The sequence below is a fragment of the Raphanus sativus genome, chromosome 3 (genome assembly GCF_000801105.2).
Source record: "Raphanus sativus cultivar WK10039 chromosome 3, ASM80110v3, whole genome shotgun sequence".
Taxonomy (NCBI): Eukaryota; Viridiplantae; Streptophyta; class Magnoliopsida; order Brassicales; family Brassicaceae; genus Raphanus; species Raphanus sativus.
The window spans coordinates 15093544-15111613 of record NC_079513.1 but is presented as its reverse complement, the minus strand read 5'-3'; the positions used below and the strand labels follow the sequence as shown (position 1 = coordinate 15111613).

The 18070-nt window shown below is 39.0% G+C and overlaps 1 protein-coding gene across 1 annotated transcript; it reads left to right on the top strand.

The window, feature by feature from the left end:
• The first annotated feature begins 455 nt into the window (after positions 1-455).
• On the top strand, positions 456-2139 carry LOC130509541 (uncharacterized). Its single transcript, XM_057005680.1, has 3 exons — positions 456-518; positions 634-719; positions 796-2139. The coding sequence occupies exons 2-3, from the start codon at positions 640-642 to the stop codon at positions 2048-2050; spliced, it is 1335 nt and encodes a 444-aa protein (XP_056861660.1). The 5' UTR covers positions 456-518; positions 634-639; the 3' UTR covers positions 2051-2139.
• The last annotated feature ends 15931 nt before the right edge of the window (positions 2140-18070 follow it).

Genomic DNA, 18070 nt, shown 5'->3' with positions numbered 1-18070 from the left:
TCTTAATTTACCTCTCAAAATTGGTTACTACACCAATTAGCCCTAAAAAGAACACCAAATCAATAAAAGAAGAAAATATTCGGTTCATAAAATTAATTTGGAAAAATTATTTAGATGAAGGGGAACAGAGCGGTGGAGGAACTTGGCGGAGGAGGCGGAGCTAGGGAGGAGAAGATCCAGCAATGTGGGAGAAAATATTAAAACCTAGCTGAACTGGTTGGATCCGTCGAATCTGATCAGCCACCCAATGATAACTATACCAAGTTGGTATTTTAAAAACCCGTTAATCAGTGTCATCATTAAGAAAGGAATAGACGGGACCGATACAAAGGCCTTTGGTTACTTAATTCATAAAATATTCCTTAATTAATAACTTCCTCTTTCTTAACAAATTTTTTAATTTCCGATTTGTAGATAATTTACGCCCTAACTTTCGTATATAATTCCTTAGAAACATTGTTGAACCAAAAACCGAAGGCAGCGAGCAACCCTATCCCCCTCTCTCTGCATACACACAGGTACTTACATGCTCTTTCAGATGCGTGTATCTACCTTTAGCTCTGATCATCTTGCAATCGCGTTTTGATTGTATAATTATGATTTCATGTAATGTTTTTGATTTTTTTGGCAAAGACCGAGATGGAATCAAGAGAAACCTCTCTTGTGCTGCGTCGTCTCCGTCCATTGGCCGGATCGTTCAGATATTACCCATACACTAGGTCAGTGTAGTCCCTTGGCTGTCACGGTATAACTAAGTCGAATAGAATATTGGCTTAATGTTTTGTTGTTTTGTAGGACTTTCTCTGGGAAAGAGGATATAAAAGCGGAGGTTATGCGGCTAGGAGCTCAACTCTCCGTACATGTGGCTCATTCAATGCTCTTGTTGTGTGATGACATTCCTACTATGTCATGGTTCTGCTATATTTTATGGAAAGGTATAACAAGGAACCGGAATCACGTTTTGGAAACGCTGCTTCGTGTTATGCATTTTGTCTACTCAAAATATATCAAACCCAAAACGACTACGACGACGACGAATCAGGATTGTGATAACTCTGTCCAATGGGAATTAATCAGGAACACTTGGAAGCATTTCGCTGATGGAGTCAAAATCTTGAATCGATTTGATTTTTTTCTTAGAAGAAACATTGCTTATTTTGATGATCGTCAACTATCATCGGCTATTGATAAATACAAGCCACAAGTGCTGGAGAAGCTAGATGATAAATTGAGGTGCGTTTCAGAGGTGGATTGGTTTGCCAAGGAGACTATAGAGTCAAATATTTCTGCCTTGTGGAAGTCTCTTTTTGACGATGGTGAAACTATATCCAAAGCGGTGGAGAGTAGGTTTCTTAGAGACTTGTTTATGCCTATTTTTGGCAAACCTTTGCCTAGTGATATACTGGCACTGCCCATAACATCTTCTCCTTACATTCTAGGGAAGAATTTTGAAACGGAGGAAGCGAAAGAGGAGATTGTGCGACTAGGAGTTGAGCTCTCCTTATACGTGGCTCAATCCATGTTCTCCTTGTGTGATGACATTCGTACTATGTTATGGTTTTGTTATAGGTTATGGCGATATGCCAAAGTGGGCATCATTAATGAAGGGCATGTGATGGATAGGCTGCTTCTAGTTATGCATTATGTCTACACAAAATATATCAAACCGAAGAATGGGGAATATCAGATTGATGGAAACAATTCGGCCCAGTGGGGAGTGATGTGGGAGAATGACAAGAATATTGGTTTTGAATTTTGTATGTTGAATTGTAATGTCTACATAATCAAAGCAGGAGGACCATGTGGCCGAGAGGCTACGTCTCCCCTTGAAGAAGCGGTGAAAAAGCTAGTAGAGACGTTGGAGTGTGTGAGAAGTGTTTCAGAGGCGTATGGGTTTGCAAGGGATGCAATGGAGCCTGACATTCTGGACATGTGGAAGTCTCTCTTTGACACAGAAGCTAAAGAAGCAAGCCAGACACTGAGAGACATGAAACAGGGAATTATTCGCGACTTGTTTCTCCCTCTATTTAACGAAGCACCACCACCTTAGGGACTAGTTTCACTTGTTGAATTTCCGATAATTCTAGTTATATTATTTTCATTAATATTCTTATGTGGTCGGTCTTTTAGAAATTGGATATCCCCTATATATTAAAAGAAAAATATTTTAAAAATTATAGCTTGTAATCTGTACTAATAAAAAAGTGTCATGCTAAATTGTCACGTAATTGAAATGTTAATTTTATTTATGTGCGGGTTAAGAATCAATTGAGAATTTGGTGGTCCAAAATAAAATTGCTAAAAAATGTTATATTATATAGTACATCCGTTTGGGGCAAGCCTTCTAACATAATAATAGAAGTTCCCGGATCTACTGAATCATTTACAAAGTCGATTGTTGAATTAAATAGGAAAAAAACCATCTAAAACTGTTTCAGCTCTAAATGAAAGAGTATGACTTTCTCTAGTAGCTTCAAGCATTCCAGTCGAGTTACTAAAGTACCTCAAATCACTTGCTTGGAGAGTTCCCAGCAAAGAGAAGGTCGATGGTCGTCCGCACACAGGTCTGTCAAGCATGATCATTCATTTATCAAATTGAAATTTATTATCTATTCTTTCCTTAAATAAAAACTACAAAATTAACTAATATGATTAAAAGATTTGTTAATAATATGTATACTTTCTATCATTTGTTTAATTATTTATTATTAAAATAAATTATACAATTACATTAATCATATAATAAAAATTTAGATTTTTAGTATATGTTGTATTTTGAAAATTTCAAAACGAGTGTAAATTACTAAAACGGTTAAAAGTTTCATATAAAATTTTGTGATTTTTTTGTATATGTTGTAGAATTTTTTGTATATTTGTTCCTAAGCAAGGTTTCTTTCTACTAATGTAAGCTTTTGTATTTACTAAGGGTTGAGTCCCATACAAGCGCAGAGGGTCATAGTAGTTGCTCTATCTTAATGTGCGCATGTATTGTGGTGTTTGTTAAGTTGCATGTATTGTCGTGTTTGTTAAGTTTGTGTTTTGCTGTGGTCATTGATTTTCCATTGATTATGTTTGGAGCACTATAACCGTCGATTTTGTAATCATTATTTTACAGCTAACCATGTCATATTGTTTAAATATTTTACAGCTGATCATTATTTTCACAAAGGTAAAAATATCATTTTTACAGCTAACCATGTCATATTGTTTAAATATTTTACAGCTGATCATTATTTTCACAAAGGTACAAATATCATATATGAGAACATCACGTGCCAGTTTACAGTGTCATATTAATTAATGCATATTATCAAACGTGGCTTGTTAGCAAGAAGCAATCTATTTATGGCAAATATTAGCATATTGAAAAACAACGATAAGCATCTAGTATATACTGACTCTATAGGTTCAACGATGAGCATCAAGTATATTGTCTTACATAAGACTTCGGGTTTGACCGAGTCATTCACATCTCCCAGTCCGAATCTGAAGATGAAGATAAAGATGATTCTTGCGAAGAAACTGCAGTTTCAAACCTTTCCAAAAACTACAAAAAAAAATGATGTTAATATAAAAAAATACAAACAAAACTATAAACTACAATCAACTTACCTTAAGAGTCGGTTTCCATACACGATGAGACACAACTCCCTCTTCTCCTTCTCCTTCTCCTTCTCCCTCTTCTTCTTCTCCTTCTCCTCTTCTTCTCCTTCTCCCTCTTCTTCTCTCCTTCTCCCTCTTCTTCCTCTTCTTCTACTTCCTCTTCTTCTCTTCTTCTTCTTCTTCTGCAGCTTGTTCATCATGATCAACAGCAATATTATCACATCGTTATTAGCAAAGCCAAAAGCTCCATGCTCATTGAACGTAGGAAAGTGTGGTTTGTGCTTCAGAGAATCTAAATCTTGAATATCTTCTAGCTCCTCTCCATATACAAATGGGTTACCCCCAACACGTTGGCCACAAGTCCCTACACACATCAAAACGAAACCAAGCTATAGGATCCATTGCCATTAATTTTAGTAGAACTTAGTGAAGTTAAACCTAATACCCTCAAACGGTTCAAGACGTTGTCACACTCGTCGTAAGATCTTCTTTCATAGAAATTGATGAAACTCACAAGACACTTCATTGTTTGTTGGAAGTCATCCTCTACCCCTTGGATGTTTGCTGCTAGGTTTGAGTCAGATAGCTTAGCTCCAGCATTAAGCTCATCTCCTCCTTGGATGTTTACATGAGACTCATATCGTCTTTGTTGCACAAGTGCCTTTAAACAAAAAACAACAGAAAAGAGAGAATGACTCGTTACGTCGTAGTATAATTTCAAGTGAAAAGTAACAGTAAGACTACCTGTATCTTGTCCAAGATGCGATTACACTCGTTGTAGTCATTCAATACATAATACTTTTCGAAAGTGGTTCGGAACTGAGAAATGCGATCACCATCCTCACTCATCTGAAATTACCTTTCACAAGTCAACTATCCTTCTCGAAACAATCCACAAGTCAACCGAATAAAAAATAACCTAACTATCAAAACGTTTTTGCGCAAAAGTACGACGCAACGATCAACGAAGAACAACGCAACGATCAACCAAGATCAACGCAACGATCAACGAAGAACAACACAACGATCAACCAAGAACAACGCAACAATCAACGAAGAACAATGCAAAGATCAACCAAGAACAACGCAACGATCAACAACCACGAGAAAGAGAAAGAGAAAGAGAATATCTCTAGAAAATCTAAGAAACGCTAATCATCAAAACGTTCTTGTGCTAAAGTACAATGTAACAATCAACGAAGAACAAGGCAACGATGAACGAAGAACCAGAAAGAGAAGGGAAAGAGAAAGTCACCTTAAATCCAAGAAACCCTAATTATCAAAACGTTCTTGTGCTAATGTACAACGCAACGATCAACGAAGAATAACGCAAGGATCAACGAAGAACAACTCAACGAACAACGAGAAAGAGAAAGAGAAGAGAAAGAGAAAGTCACCTTGTTCGTCAAGAAACCTTTAGAGAAGTCGAAGTTCTTATTCTCTGGAGACAGTCCAAGAAGTGTGAGAATCGCAGAGAGAGCTTTGCGACGAGTGTTGGGGAAAGGTGGGAGAAGGACGTTATAAAGTGGACCCCATCAAAAACGGCGGCGTAGATCTATTTTGAAAAAGAAAACAAAATGCAGTAATTTTGATTGTTACGATTTATTTTTCAAATATTAAAATACTTTAATTTTGTATCCACCGTTAGATAAGAGGGAAGACTGAAGACAAACAATTTTATAGATACTTTTTTATTTTTTTGTTATATATATATATATCTTATATAATAAAGTATACTTTTTTTCTCAATAGGGGGAAAAAATACCACATGTCACCATGTTTATATATATATATATATATATATATATATATATAGTTTTGACATTTAATTTCCTAAACTTAACAGTTTGCAACGTGTTGCAGATGTAACAGGCCCTTGATAGTCAGAATATTCTTTTTTTTTTATAAAGATTTACTCAGATATTCCATGCAAAGAGACCTACCCATGCATGAAATGATGTTAAAAAGTATGAACTTTCTGCTCAAGTTTTTTTGGTTTGGTTAGTGCTTAAGGCTTATCCGCTTGTTCGCACTTGGTACATCTTTTTCTCCCGGTTTGGATGGACCATGTAACTGAAGAAAAGCTCAAGAATTAGTAATAATCAAAGATAATTAGCAAGAAAGTGAGCTTATGAGAGACAAGCTTCTCGATTATGTTTGGAACACTGTAACCGTCGATTTTGTAAACACTATTTCAGTGCAAGAAAAAACATACCAAGAGTGAGACTGCTAGCTATTGTTTTAACATTTTACAGCTGATCATTATTTTTACAGTGTCATATTAATTAATGCATATTATCAACATGGCTTGTCAATTGATTTTAGATAATTAGATGCTTAGCAAGAAGCATCAAAAGTATATTGTCACCCTGACCCTGTGCTCGAACACTTTCTCGATAGCCAGCACCTAGACATTTAAATTTATTTACACTGTACCATGAATTCTTCTCACGGGTGTGGATGGATCCAACAAAACCAAATCCACTACAATAATAAATACTCTTCTTTAAATTATTTTCATTTCTCCTAATCCACAGGCATCAGAAAAAAAAAGAGGTAAATCAGAACTAAACATGTTCAATAATCTCATGTCTATCAAGATATATTGAGAACACCCTCCTTTCCCCTGTATCACAGAAGGAGAAACGCAGACAGCAGCGGACATCCAACCTAAAGCAGAGCTTCAAAGACATCAGTCTAACTCAATTATGCAATTGCAACAAACAAACTCTTATAAGAGAAAGAAAGTCAGATTCACCTGGGAAGAGACACATGCAGTGAGACGCGTTATACCCTTCTCTTCCTGAACCGACAGTTTCAATCAATGAGTAATCTTCAAGCTTTAGCAGAAGCTGCATGATTAAACAACAAAAAACACAACACACTAGAAACCGTAAACACTAACTAACGTCCAAACAAAAAAAATAACTTGAGCAAGAAATCTCAAAAACTTTGCTAACAGTTGTAAGTTAATTATGTTGGAACACCCTAATGGTAACATCAGTTCTCGAGACGCTTGTGGCATACCCGAGATGGAACAGAGAAGAGGAAGTTCTGAAGCATATCAATCATAGTAGTTGTTGTCGTCATCATAGCTCGACGTTCACTCAGAATACACACAGAGTAAACCAGAAGCGGACCCACGTTGAGCAATAGGGTCAACTGACAGAGGTTAAATTTAATATTTAACTGTTTGTTGTTTTGAATAAACATCTAGTTGGTCATTCGTTAATACTATCCTCGTCTATCCCACCAAACCCGGTTCGATTCCACGTTATGTTGTACTTTACTGATTTTTCTTTAAATTATTTTAATTCAAAGTTTGGGTCCGCCATTTTTTTTAAATAGCACGTCTCGGTGAGAACAGAACTCTCCCAGACACAGTAACCGAGGAACGAAGCAGCCAGGAGACCAGCGGTTAATAGCGAGAAAGCAACTACTCACTTTCTTGCCTAGAAAGGAAACTAACCATTGGTCTCTCTCCTTCACCTTCTTGGAAGCTCTATTAGTTTACCTAAAGAGGCATCCTCCAAGCATTTCCTCATCCATCTTACTGCAATCAAGCTTCCAGATCTCGATCTTCAGGACTCAAAACACACAATCTAACCGTAGTTTCCTCAAGATCTCGAAGCGCAATCATCACGGACCTACTCTCAACGCAACAATCGTCTTCTCCACGCAAACCCTTTACAGCTATTGTTGTCTCCTCACACAACTTGTACTCGGAGTCGACTAAAACTCCTCCAGTAACGAGTCGTGCGTCTCCGAGACCTTCGATACAAACAGAATGGCAACAAGATTTACTGAAGCTGAAAAAGGGAAACAACAAATGAGAAGTGAACGAGCACCAACCATAAGAAGAATCAAAGCTCCAAATGTCGATAACTCAGTCCTCATAAAAGATAATGCTTTGACGCTCATTGGCAGACTTACCAACCCCCAGGAACAAAAGATGTGGGCTCTCATCCCTGCTCTCCCACGCAAATGGAACCTGAGAGGAAGAGTAACGGGGTCAGATCTAGGGAATAACTGCTTCCAGTTCCGCTTCGAACTAGAAGAAGATCTCAGAAGAGTACTTGATAATAGACCTTACCATTTTGCGTACTGGATGGTCATATTGCAACGCTGGGAGCCAGTTATCTCTAACTCCTTCCCTTCCTCGATCCCGTTCTGGGTCCGAATCAAAGGACTGCCTCTCCACTTCTGGCATGATGATATGGTGGTTCGTATAGGCCAGGATCTGGGGACCTTTGAGAACCATGAACTGACTAGAACAACAACAAGAGTACGAGTTCACATCGATGGTCTGAAACCCCTAATCAAAGAAGCAATTGTGGAGTTTGATTCAGGGGAGGAAAGTCTCATCACCTTAGAGTATGAGAAGTTGGAGCTTCATTGTTCTCTCTGCGCATCCCTCCTACACGCTCGAAGGCACTGTCCTACAAAAACAGAACATGAGCAAAGTAGCCCACATAACTCCAGATCCTCTCCAAATGAACGCCTTCCCAACTCTACAAGAGCAAATGAGCTTAAAGATGACAACAAAGCTATCTTGGAGAAGGAAGAAGATAATTACCAACTACAGAAGTTCAAGGCCAGAGTCGATAGACATGGTAGGCCTTTCGGAGAGAGAGTCAGCACTAAACAGACACGTGTTCCCCCACCAGTTAACGCCACAAAGGGCAGAGACTGTGACAGTCAGAACTGGAGAGCCAACTCAGTACAAGAGGAGCCTCATAATGTATCTCCGCAGTATACTCAACGCAGACTGATGCCTGTAAAAGTACCACAGAGGGGAAAAGATCTCTTCCCTCAAAGAACCCAGGAGGTGTGGCGACCTAAACTGGTTCCTGCTCCAGAGGATCCTACTAATCATGCAAAGAAACTCAGGTTAGCTGCAATACAAAATAATGATGAACTAAACGAACAGCAAAACAGGAGGGACCTCGTAACTAAAGAGACAGCAAACCAGCTAGTTACCACGCCAGGTCTCACTGAACCAGCAACACCAGTCGATCCTTCTATGAACTTTCAAGCAAATCCAATGCAAGTAGGACAAGTACCAAATATGGAAGCTATGATGGAGGAACTACAAGAGGTTACACGTCAATACCTTAATTGTCCTGACCCAGTAGAGGCAGCGGCTAGGAAGCAACGTGTCTTGGTTAGTGATGCAAACAGACTGATGGAGGAAACAACAGCACGCTTAATTGCAACAGCAAGGAATCAGCAAGTATCGATCATGGGACCGAGATCTTTAGAAAGTAATCCTAATACTCCCCCTCCACTCCAGGAAGCTAATGATCAAGAAGCACACTATCCTACTCCAGCGCTCTCAAGAAGCCCTCTTTTGAATGATAAAGTAGATGAAGATGAGGATCTCGACCCCTACTACATTGAGGTATCACCGACCAGAGGGACTCTAGCGCCAAACAGGAATCATGCAGCATCTGCAAAGATCAAATCTATTATCATTAGTCCTATAAACAACAGTGACGAGCCTATACTAATATCACAAGAGGATCGAGATCAAGCTCCCATTGTGGAGGAGAATGAAACTCTGCAGGAGGTTCAAAACAAAGTAAGAAGACAATCTCGAAACTCAACAAGGAATAAGTCACCGAGGAACAGTCCTAACATCCTATATGGAGTGAGTCTCAAGAAACGAAAGTTATCACAAATTCACAACTCACCCTGTTATACTCGAGATGGTAGTGATATGCACGCCAAGAAATCAAAGAAACAAGGGAGCCTCCAAACGGGAGCTGGAACTTCGAAGACTCCACCAAACCCTCCTATCAAACTCATCCCGGCAATGACGAAGGGGTGGTCGGATTTTCGGGCTCCTCCACCCAGGGCTCCTTAGCTGTGCTGAGCTGGAACTGATGCGGGTTGGGGAACCCCGCAACAGTCCAGCGACTGAGGGAGATCCACAAAAAGAATTCTCCTGACATCTTCTTTCTCATGGAGACGAAGAACAACCTAGATATGATCAAGAAGACTCTTCAGTGGCTCCCTCTAGATAACTTCCATGAAGTTCCCCCGAATGCACCTGGAGGTGGCGGGCTATTCCTAATATGGAAGAACGACATCCAACTAACAGTTAGAGAGAGCAATAAGAACTTCATCGATACGATTATTACACAGAAAGAAATGACCTTTCATATCACGTTTGTGTATGGAGAACCGGACCAAGCTAAGTGACTAGCAGTGTGGAATGCTCTATCCTCTTTACAACCTGCATCAGGATATCCCTGGTTCTTAACAGGAGACTTTAATGAATTAACAGATAATGGGGAGAAGAAAGGAGGACCTGAGAGAGCAGAGGGTACCTTTTGTGCCTTCCGAACTTTCTTATCGGAGAATGACCTTTTCGATATTAAGCACTATGGGAATTTCCTTTCCTGGAGAGGAAAAAGGAACACTCACATAGTGCAGTGTCGTCTAGACAGGGCCATCAGTAACAGCGAGTGGATGAACATCTTCCCGTCATGTAGAAGTCAGTACCTGAAGTATGAAGCGTCGGATCACCGACCACTCCTAAAATTCCTGGACACAAGGAGAAAGAAAGGCATGAAAATCTTCAGGTATGACCGAAGGCTGAATGAAAATGTGGAAGTCAAGCAACTAATCCGAAAGGTCTAGGAAGAAACGACACACCTTACAGTTGATGAAAGACTAGAGCAATGTCGAAAAGCTATATGTCATTGGAGCAGAAAATTCCATGAGAACAGCAGGAAGACAGTGGAGGAGCTTCGGTTGCAACTAGATGATGCCATGTCAAGTTCAGTCTCCGATGATGACCTGATACACAAGCTTAACATGAGTCTATTGACGGCATACAAAAAAGAAGAAGAATATTGGCGACAGAGAAGTAGACAACTATGGCTGGCCCTAGGTGATTCAAATACAAGCTACTTCCACGCAACGACAAAGACAAGAAAGTCAAGAAATCGCATGACAGTGATAGAGAATGATGATGGTGTACCTTGGTTTGAGGAAGATCAGATTGCGGCTGTAATTTGCAAATATTATGATAAAATCTTCACTGCATCTCAAACCAATGACCTGCACATTGTAGAAGAAGCTATCAAACCATGCGTCTCCCAACAGATGAATGATGAGCTGATAAAAATCCCTTCTCAGGAGGAAATCAAAGAAGCTACCTTTGCCATTCATCCAGATAAGGTCCCTGGACCGGATGGCTTCTCCGCAAGCTTCTTCCAAGCCAACTGGGATGTGATAGGCCCGGCTGTCATCAAGGAAGTCCAACTCTTCTTCTCTACAGGTGTACTCCGGCCCTCACAAAACGTAACACACGTGAGACTAATTCCTAAAATTGTGGGGGCAAAGAAGATGACAGACTATCGTCCTATAGTTATATGTAATGTCTTTTTCAAGATCATTTCTAAGCTACTGGCGCTAAGACTGAAACCAATTCTACACATGATGATCTCAGAGAACCAATCAGCGTTCATCCCAGGCAGGGCTATAGAGGATAACATATGGATTACACATGAGGTTCTACAATTTCTAAAGACATCACAAGCACAGAAAAGATGTACAATGGCAGTCAAGACTGACATGTCTAAAGCTTACGATAGAGTTGAGTGGAGATTTGTTGAAAAAGTTCTACAACAACTAGGCTTTCACGCAACATGGACAAATCTAATTATGCAATGCCTATCTACGGTCTCCTACTCCTACTTAATCAACGATTCTGTACATGGATCAGTGGTTCCTCAACGTGGAATAAGGCAAGGAGATCCACTCTCCCCTTACCTATTTATCCTATGTGGCCAAGTATTATCAGGCCTATGTCAAAAGGCAGAGAAAGAAGGTACCTTGCAAGGAATCAGGGTGGCGAGAGGGAGCCCACGAGTTAATCATCTGCTTTTTGCAGATGATACAATGTTCTTCTGTCAAACGTCCACGACCTGCTGTAGCACGCTGATAAGCATTCTCAAAGAGTATGAAATGGCTTCGGGACAGAAGATCAACAGTGACAAATCATCTATTACTTTTTCCTCAAAAACACCAGAAGAGATAAAGAAATCAGTCAAAGAAACTCTAGGAATAGAGATAGAAGGAGGCTCTGGTAAATATTTGGGATTACCTGAACATTTCGGAAGGCGTAAGAAGGATCTCTTCACAACCATTGTTGACCGCATCAGACAAGCTGCAGCGAGCTGGTCCACTAGACACCTATCCAAAGCAGGAAAGTTAACCATGCTGAAGGCAGTCCTAACTGCTATCCCCACATACGCAATGTCCTGTTTTGAGCTACCTGCAAGTTTGTGTAAGCAAATCCAATCAGTACTGACTAGATTCTGGTGGGATACACCAAATGGAATTAAAAGATGTGTTGGGTGTCGTGGGATAGAATGACTAAGCCTAAAGCAGGAGGAGGATTGGGTTTGAGGGATATCCAGCTTTTCAACCAGGCCCTCCTAGCTAAGCAGGCGTGGCCGATATTAACTAACCCTGAATGCTTACTAGCTCGAGTACTATTAGGAAAGTATTGCCATAACAAACCCTTTATGGAGGTTTCAGTGCCTAAGGTTTGTTCTCATGGTTGGCGAAGTATCCTACATGGCCGTGAGCTACTAAGAGGAAATGTAAGCAAGGTGATTGGGAATGGACTCTCAACTAAGGTCTGGAAAGACTCCTGGATTGCACTAGATAAAGACATCAGACCCCATGGCCCTATACATGAACCTGTACTGGACCTAACAGTCTCTGACCTCCTAACGTCAGACATGAAATGGAATAAGCGTAAAGTGGAGCAACTACTACCTCACATGACAAAGGAAATCCAACTGATCCAACCAGGAGACCCTGATACAGAAGACATCTTTGCTTGGCAACCTTTCCAATCTGGAAAATACACAACAAAATCAGGTTATTACACCGCTTCAATGAGCCAATGCACAGCACAAGAAGTAAGCCCTGTTACTTTTGATTGGATAAAAGACGTGTGGAATAGCAAATGCTCACCTAAAATGAGAATCTTCTTATGGTCAATAATACAAAATGCTCTTCCTCTGGGAGAGGCATTGAGTCAACGAGGGATACAAAACGAAGCTCTCTGTGTTAAATGCAAACAGAAGGAGTTAGCTATGCATATATTCTTTCAGTGCCCTTTTGCAATAGATGTATGGAAGCTGTTACCTCTTCACCGAGTAGTTCACCTAGCTACGGATTGTGATTTCAAAAAAGCGGTGGTGGCCTTTCGAAACACCATCTGTCTCCCGCCTTCAGGTGTAACGACAGCTATCCTCCCGTGGGTGTGCTGGGCCCTCTGGTCAGCACGCAATACACACATCTTTGAAAAGAGAATCCTCACACCTACAGAAGTTGCAACAAAAGCCATAAGATTAGCAAGGGAATGGATCAATGTTCAACCACATAAGGAAAGTGTACTGAGAGGACTACCTATGTCATCAGGAGCAAACAGATCGGGATTGGTGGGGGAGCTAGTACCAACATGCAAATCAGATGAATCGAGCAGGTTTGGCGTGGATCATCTATAATGAATCTGAAGAACCCCTACGGCAAGGATCGTCATCCCAAGAACTCGTCGCCTCTCCTCTGGTAGCGGAAGCACTGGCACTCCGCGCTGGAATCGTCTCTGCAGCAAGCCTCGAGCTTCCAAAGCTTCGGATGCTTTCTGACAACAAAACGTTCATTCGAGCTATCAACAACGATGCACAGGCTAAGGAAATCTACGGTATTGTCAAAAGTATCCAGCAGATCGCCTCTGTGTTTGTCGAGATCACCTTCGAACACGTCTCTCGATCTTCCAATGTGGAAGCCGACCGACTCGCGAAACTTTCTTTACGGTCTTCTTCTTTCGTTGTAATGAACTCTTGATGGGCTGACCATTGGGCCCGAGGTCTGTTCTCTTTTATTAATGCAATCCAGGTGTTACAAAAAAAAGAGTTCGCCATTTTTTTTCTTTTTTGCGGCTACAACCTCTCTGGCAACGAGAGAAGTCGAGTTGTTTTGCTCTTCACACAGCGGGTAAACCCCAAAGACGGCACACAGTTCCAAATAAATATGCAAGAACCGACACGCTTTCTTAAATTTGTGATTGTTGACTTATCCCTTCTCCCTCCAGTGTAGTTAACCCATGCAAACCGCATAAATTAAATTGATTATAACTCAATGTTTAGCTTTACCGAGAAGATGGTAAGAACAATACGGTTTTGTTATTTGTGATTTATTTCGTAAGGTTTTTATTTGCTTCACATTGCTTTTTGTATAACTTTTCCTTCAATAATTTCGTAAGGGTTTCTGACAACACTTTTTTTCTGACCATATTTCAGAATATAATTTCTTTGTATCTTTGTTCGTAAGCAAGGTTAGTACTTTCTACTAATGTATTTATTAGATTAGAGCCTAATAAAACAAAAGAAGTTGTTTTATTAGGCTCTAAAGTACACCAAGTTCCAAAGTATAACTCCAATGGTAGATACTCTCATTGGAGTGCTTTTAGCCAATTGAAACCCACTTCTCATATGCAGTGTTTCCATAGTATCCTTAGATTCTTGGTTACATGAACACCCACTACAAGAAAACATCGGTATTCTGAGGGACATACCGAGGAAAAATGAGTTCCTCAGAATTTTCTGACGAAAAATCGAGGAAATACCGAGGAAACCAAGAAATGTGGTTTCTTCGGTATTTCCTCGAAAAATTTCGAGGAAATTGCGAGGAAAACACATTTACTCGAAACATTTCGAGAAAATTACGAGGAAGACACATTTTCTCGGTATTTTTCGAGGGAATACCGAGGGACAATAGGGTTTCCTCGGAATGTCCTTTCACGGTTGAGGGGTTTTATTTAAAACCCCTTGTTCGTCGAAATACCCTCGGTATTTTCTCGGTATTTTCTCGAAATACCCTCGCAATATTCCGAGGGAATTTCGAGGAATAAGGGGTTTTAAACCGAAAACAACGTTTTGCGGATTGAATAACACGTATATAAACTTCATTAAGTGTCTTAGGCAGATTATGAAGTCAAACTTTAGGGTTTTAAACCGAAAATAATGTTTTGCGGATTGAACGGAAACCACACAACATAAGAGAAACACTTATACATTTTAATAAACGTTAAAGGTAATACTTAAAATTATTTTTGTAATTGTGTTATTTCATTGTTTATGATCATCTATACAAAGAAACCTCATTAGTATGAATTACATTTGTATAAGAAATGACATAGAGGAAAAAATCGATGTTTTCAAAACCCCAAACCATGTTTCCTCGAAATTTCCTCACAATATTGTGAGGAAATTTCGAGGAACCTGCTTTCAAACCATGTTTCCTCGAAATTTCCTCACAATATTCCGAAGGAATTTCGAGGAATAAGGGGTTTTAAACCGAAAATAACGTTTGCGGATTGAATAACACGTATATAACCTTCATTAAGTGTCTTAGGCAGATTATGAAGTCAAACTTTAGGGTTTTAAACCGAAAATAATGTTTTGCGGATTGAACGGAAACCACACAACATAAGAGAAACACTTATACATTTTAATAAACGTTAAAGGGAATACTTACAATTATTTTTGTAATTGTGTTATTTCATTGTTTATGATCATCTATACAAAGAAACCTCATTAGTATGAATTACATTTGTATAAGAGATGACATAGAGGAAAAAAAATCGATGTTTTCAAAACCCTCAAACCCCGTTTCCTCGAAATTTCCTCACAATATGTGAGGAAATTTCGAGGAACCTGCTTTCAAACCCTGTTTCCTTGAAATTTCCTCACAATATTTCCGAGGGAATTTCGAGGAATAAGGGGGTTTTAAACCGAAACAACGTTTTGCGGATTGAATAACACGGTATATAACCTTCATTAAGTGTGGTCATGTTCGTTTTGTGATCTGGACGCGGCATCCAGATACAAACGTGGACTGATGTTCGTTTGATGCGAAATAGGAGGTTAAGTTGGACGCAGCATCCAGATGTATTTTCATAACTCATCCAGATTTTTCAGGATTTCTGGATGCAGTTTTCAAACGTTTCCAGAAACAGTAAAACTCATCCAAAAGTGTTAAAAGTCAATAATACCCTTATTTTATCCTATGAATTATAAAGTTTTACCTGATTTCTAAAACCTAATTTTTTTCTCCCCGTCAAAAGCAAATCTCTCTCTCTCTCTCAGATAACCGAATTTTCCCCTAAAACTGAAAAACCAAAAACCGAGTTTTCCCCCCCAACCAAAACCGAAAACCGAGTTTTTCCGCCAAAATAGGAAAAAATGAATTTTCCGGCCAAAACCGGAAAACGAGTTTTCCCGCCAAAACCCGAAAAACCGAGTTTTTCGACCAAAACCGGAAAACCGAGTTTTCGGCCAAAACCGGAAAATCGAGTTTTTTCGCCAAAATCGAAAAATCGATTTTTTCCACCCAAATCGGAAAATCGAGTTTTTTCGTCAAAATCGGAAAACCGAGTTTTCGGCCAAAAACCGAAAAACCGAGTTTTCCGCCAAAATCCGAAAAACGAATTTTCCCGCCAAAAACCGAAAATCAAATTTTTCCCACAAAAATCGGAAAATCGAGTTTTTCGGCCAAAAACCGGAAAATCGAGTTTTTCGGCCAAAAATCCGAAAATCGAATTTTCCCGCCAAAACCCGAAAACGAGTTTCCAGCCAAAACCCAAAACCGAGTTTTCCCGCCAAAACCAAAAAAATTGAGTTTTCCCGCCAAAACTGGAAAAGCGAGTTTTCCCGCCAAAATCCGAAAAAAACGAAATTTTCCCGGCCAAAACCGAAATCAATTTTTCCCACAAAAATCGGAAAATCAAGTTTTTCGGCCAAAACCGGAAAATCGAGTTTTTCGGCCAAAATCCAAAAATCGAGTTTTCCAACCAAAACCCGAAAACACGAGTTTCCGGCCAAAACCCGAAAACCGAGTTTTCCCGCCAAAACCAAAAAATTGAGTTTTCCCGCCAAAACTGGAAAACCGAGTTTTCCCGCCAAAACCGAAAAATCGGATTTTCCGGCCAAAACCCGAAAATCGAGTTTTTCCTGCCAAAATCCGAGAATCAAATTTTCCGAGACTTAGTTAAATATTTTGTGTAAAAGTCATTTGAGTTTGATATTATCATTGTTGTAAAACATGAAATAGACTTTAGTGTTTATTATTGTTACTTTATAATGTTATAAATCATGAAAAATTGAATTTGATATTTATTTTTATTTATGTCTATTTTATATGCAGTTAAACAAAACTTTTTACAGGTTAATATATGAAAATTTAATTTATTTTTTTTAAATGAAAAATTGAATTTAATGTTCATTTTTATTTATCTCGATTTTATTTGTAGTTAAATATATTTTTTTCTACAAGTTAGTTTCACTTTTAGATATAGTTATATATATGTTTAGACCAAAAGAAAAGATAAGGAGTTTTTGGTCATTTGACATAAAACTTAATCAGATTCAAAAATACAGAATACAAAACGAACAAAACTGCATCTAGATACAGTTTCCAGATGCATGATCTAAAATTTACAGAGATCACGAACGAACGACATCTGATTGCTGCATCTAATTACTGCGTACAGATACCGCGTCTGGAATTCTCATCCAGTTCACGAAACGAACAGGGCCTGTCTTAGGCAGATTATGAAGTCAAACTTTAGGGTTTTAAAACCGAAAATAATGTTTTGCGGATTGAACGGAAACCACACAACATAAGAGAAACACTTATACATTTTAATAAACGTTAAAGGAATACTTACAATTATTTTTGTAATTGTGTTATTTCATTGTTTATGATCATCTATACAAAGAAACCTCATTAGTATGAATTACATTTGTATAAGAAATGACATTAGAGGAAAAAAATCGATGTTTTCAAAACCCCAAACCCTGTTTCCTCGAAATTTCCTCACATATTGTGAGAAATTTCGAGGAACCTGCTTTCAAACCCTGTTTCCTCCTCGATTTCCTCACAATATTCCGAGGGAATTTCGAGGAATAAGGGGTTTTAAACCGAAAACAACGTTTTGCGGATTGAATAACACGTAATATAACCTTCATTAAGTGTCTTAGGCAGATTATGAAGTCAAACTTTAGGGTTTTAAACCGAAAATAATGTTTTGCGGATTGAACGGAAACCACACAACATAAGAGAAACACTTATACATTTTAATAAACGTTAAAGGAATACTTACAATTATTTTTGTAATTGTGTTATTTCATTGTTTATGATCATCTATACAAAGAAACCTCATTAGTGTGAATTACATTTATATAGAAATGACATAGAGGAAAAAAATCGATGTTTTCAAACCCCAAACCCTGTTTCCTCGAATTTCCTCACAAATATTGTGAGGAAATTTTCGAGGAACCTGCTTTCCTCGGAATATTTTTTCATTAACCGCGGCAACCCTAGCCGCCAAACGTTTCGCGAAAATTAGATTAGAAGATTTCGAGGAAATTTCGAGGAA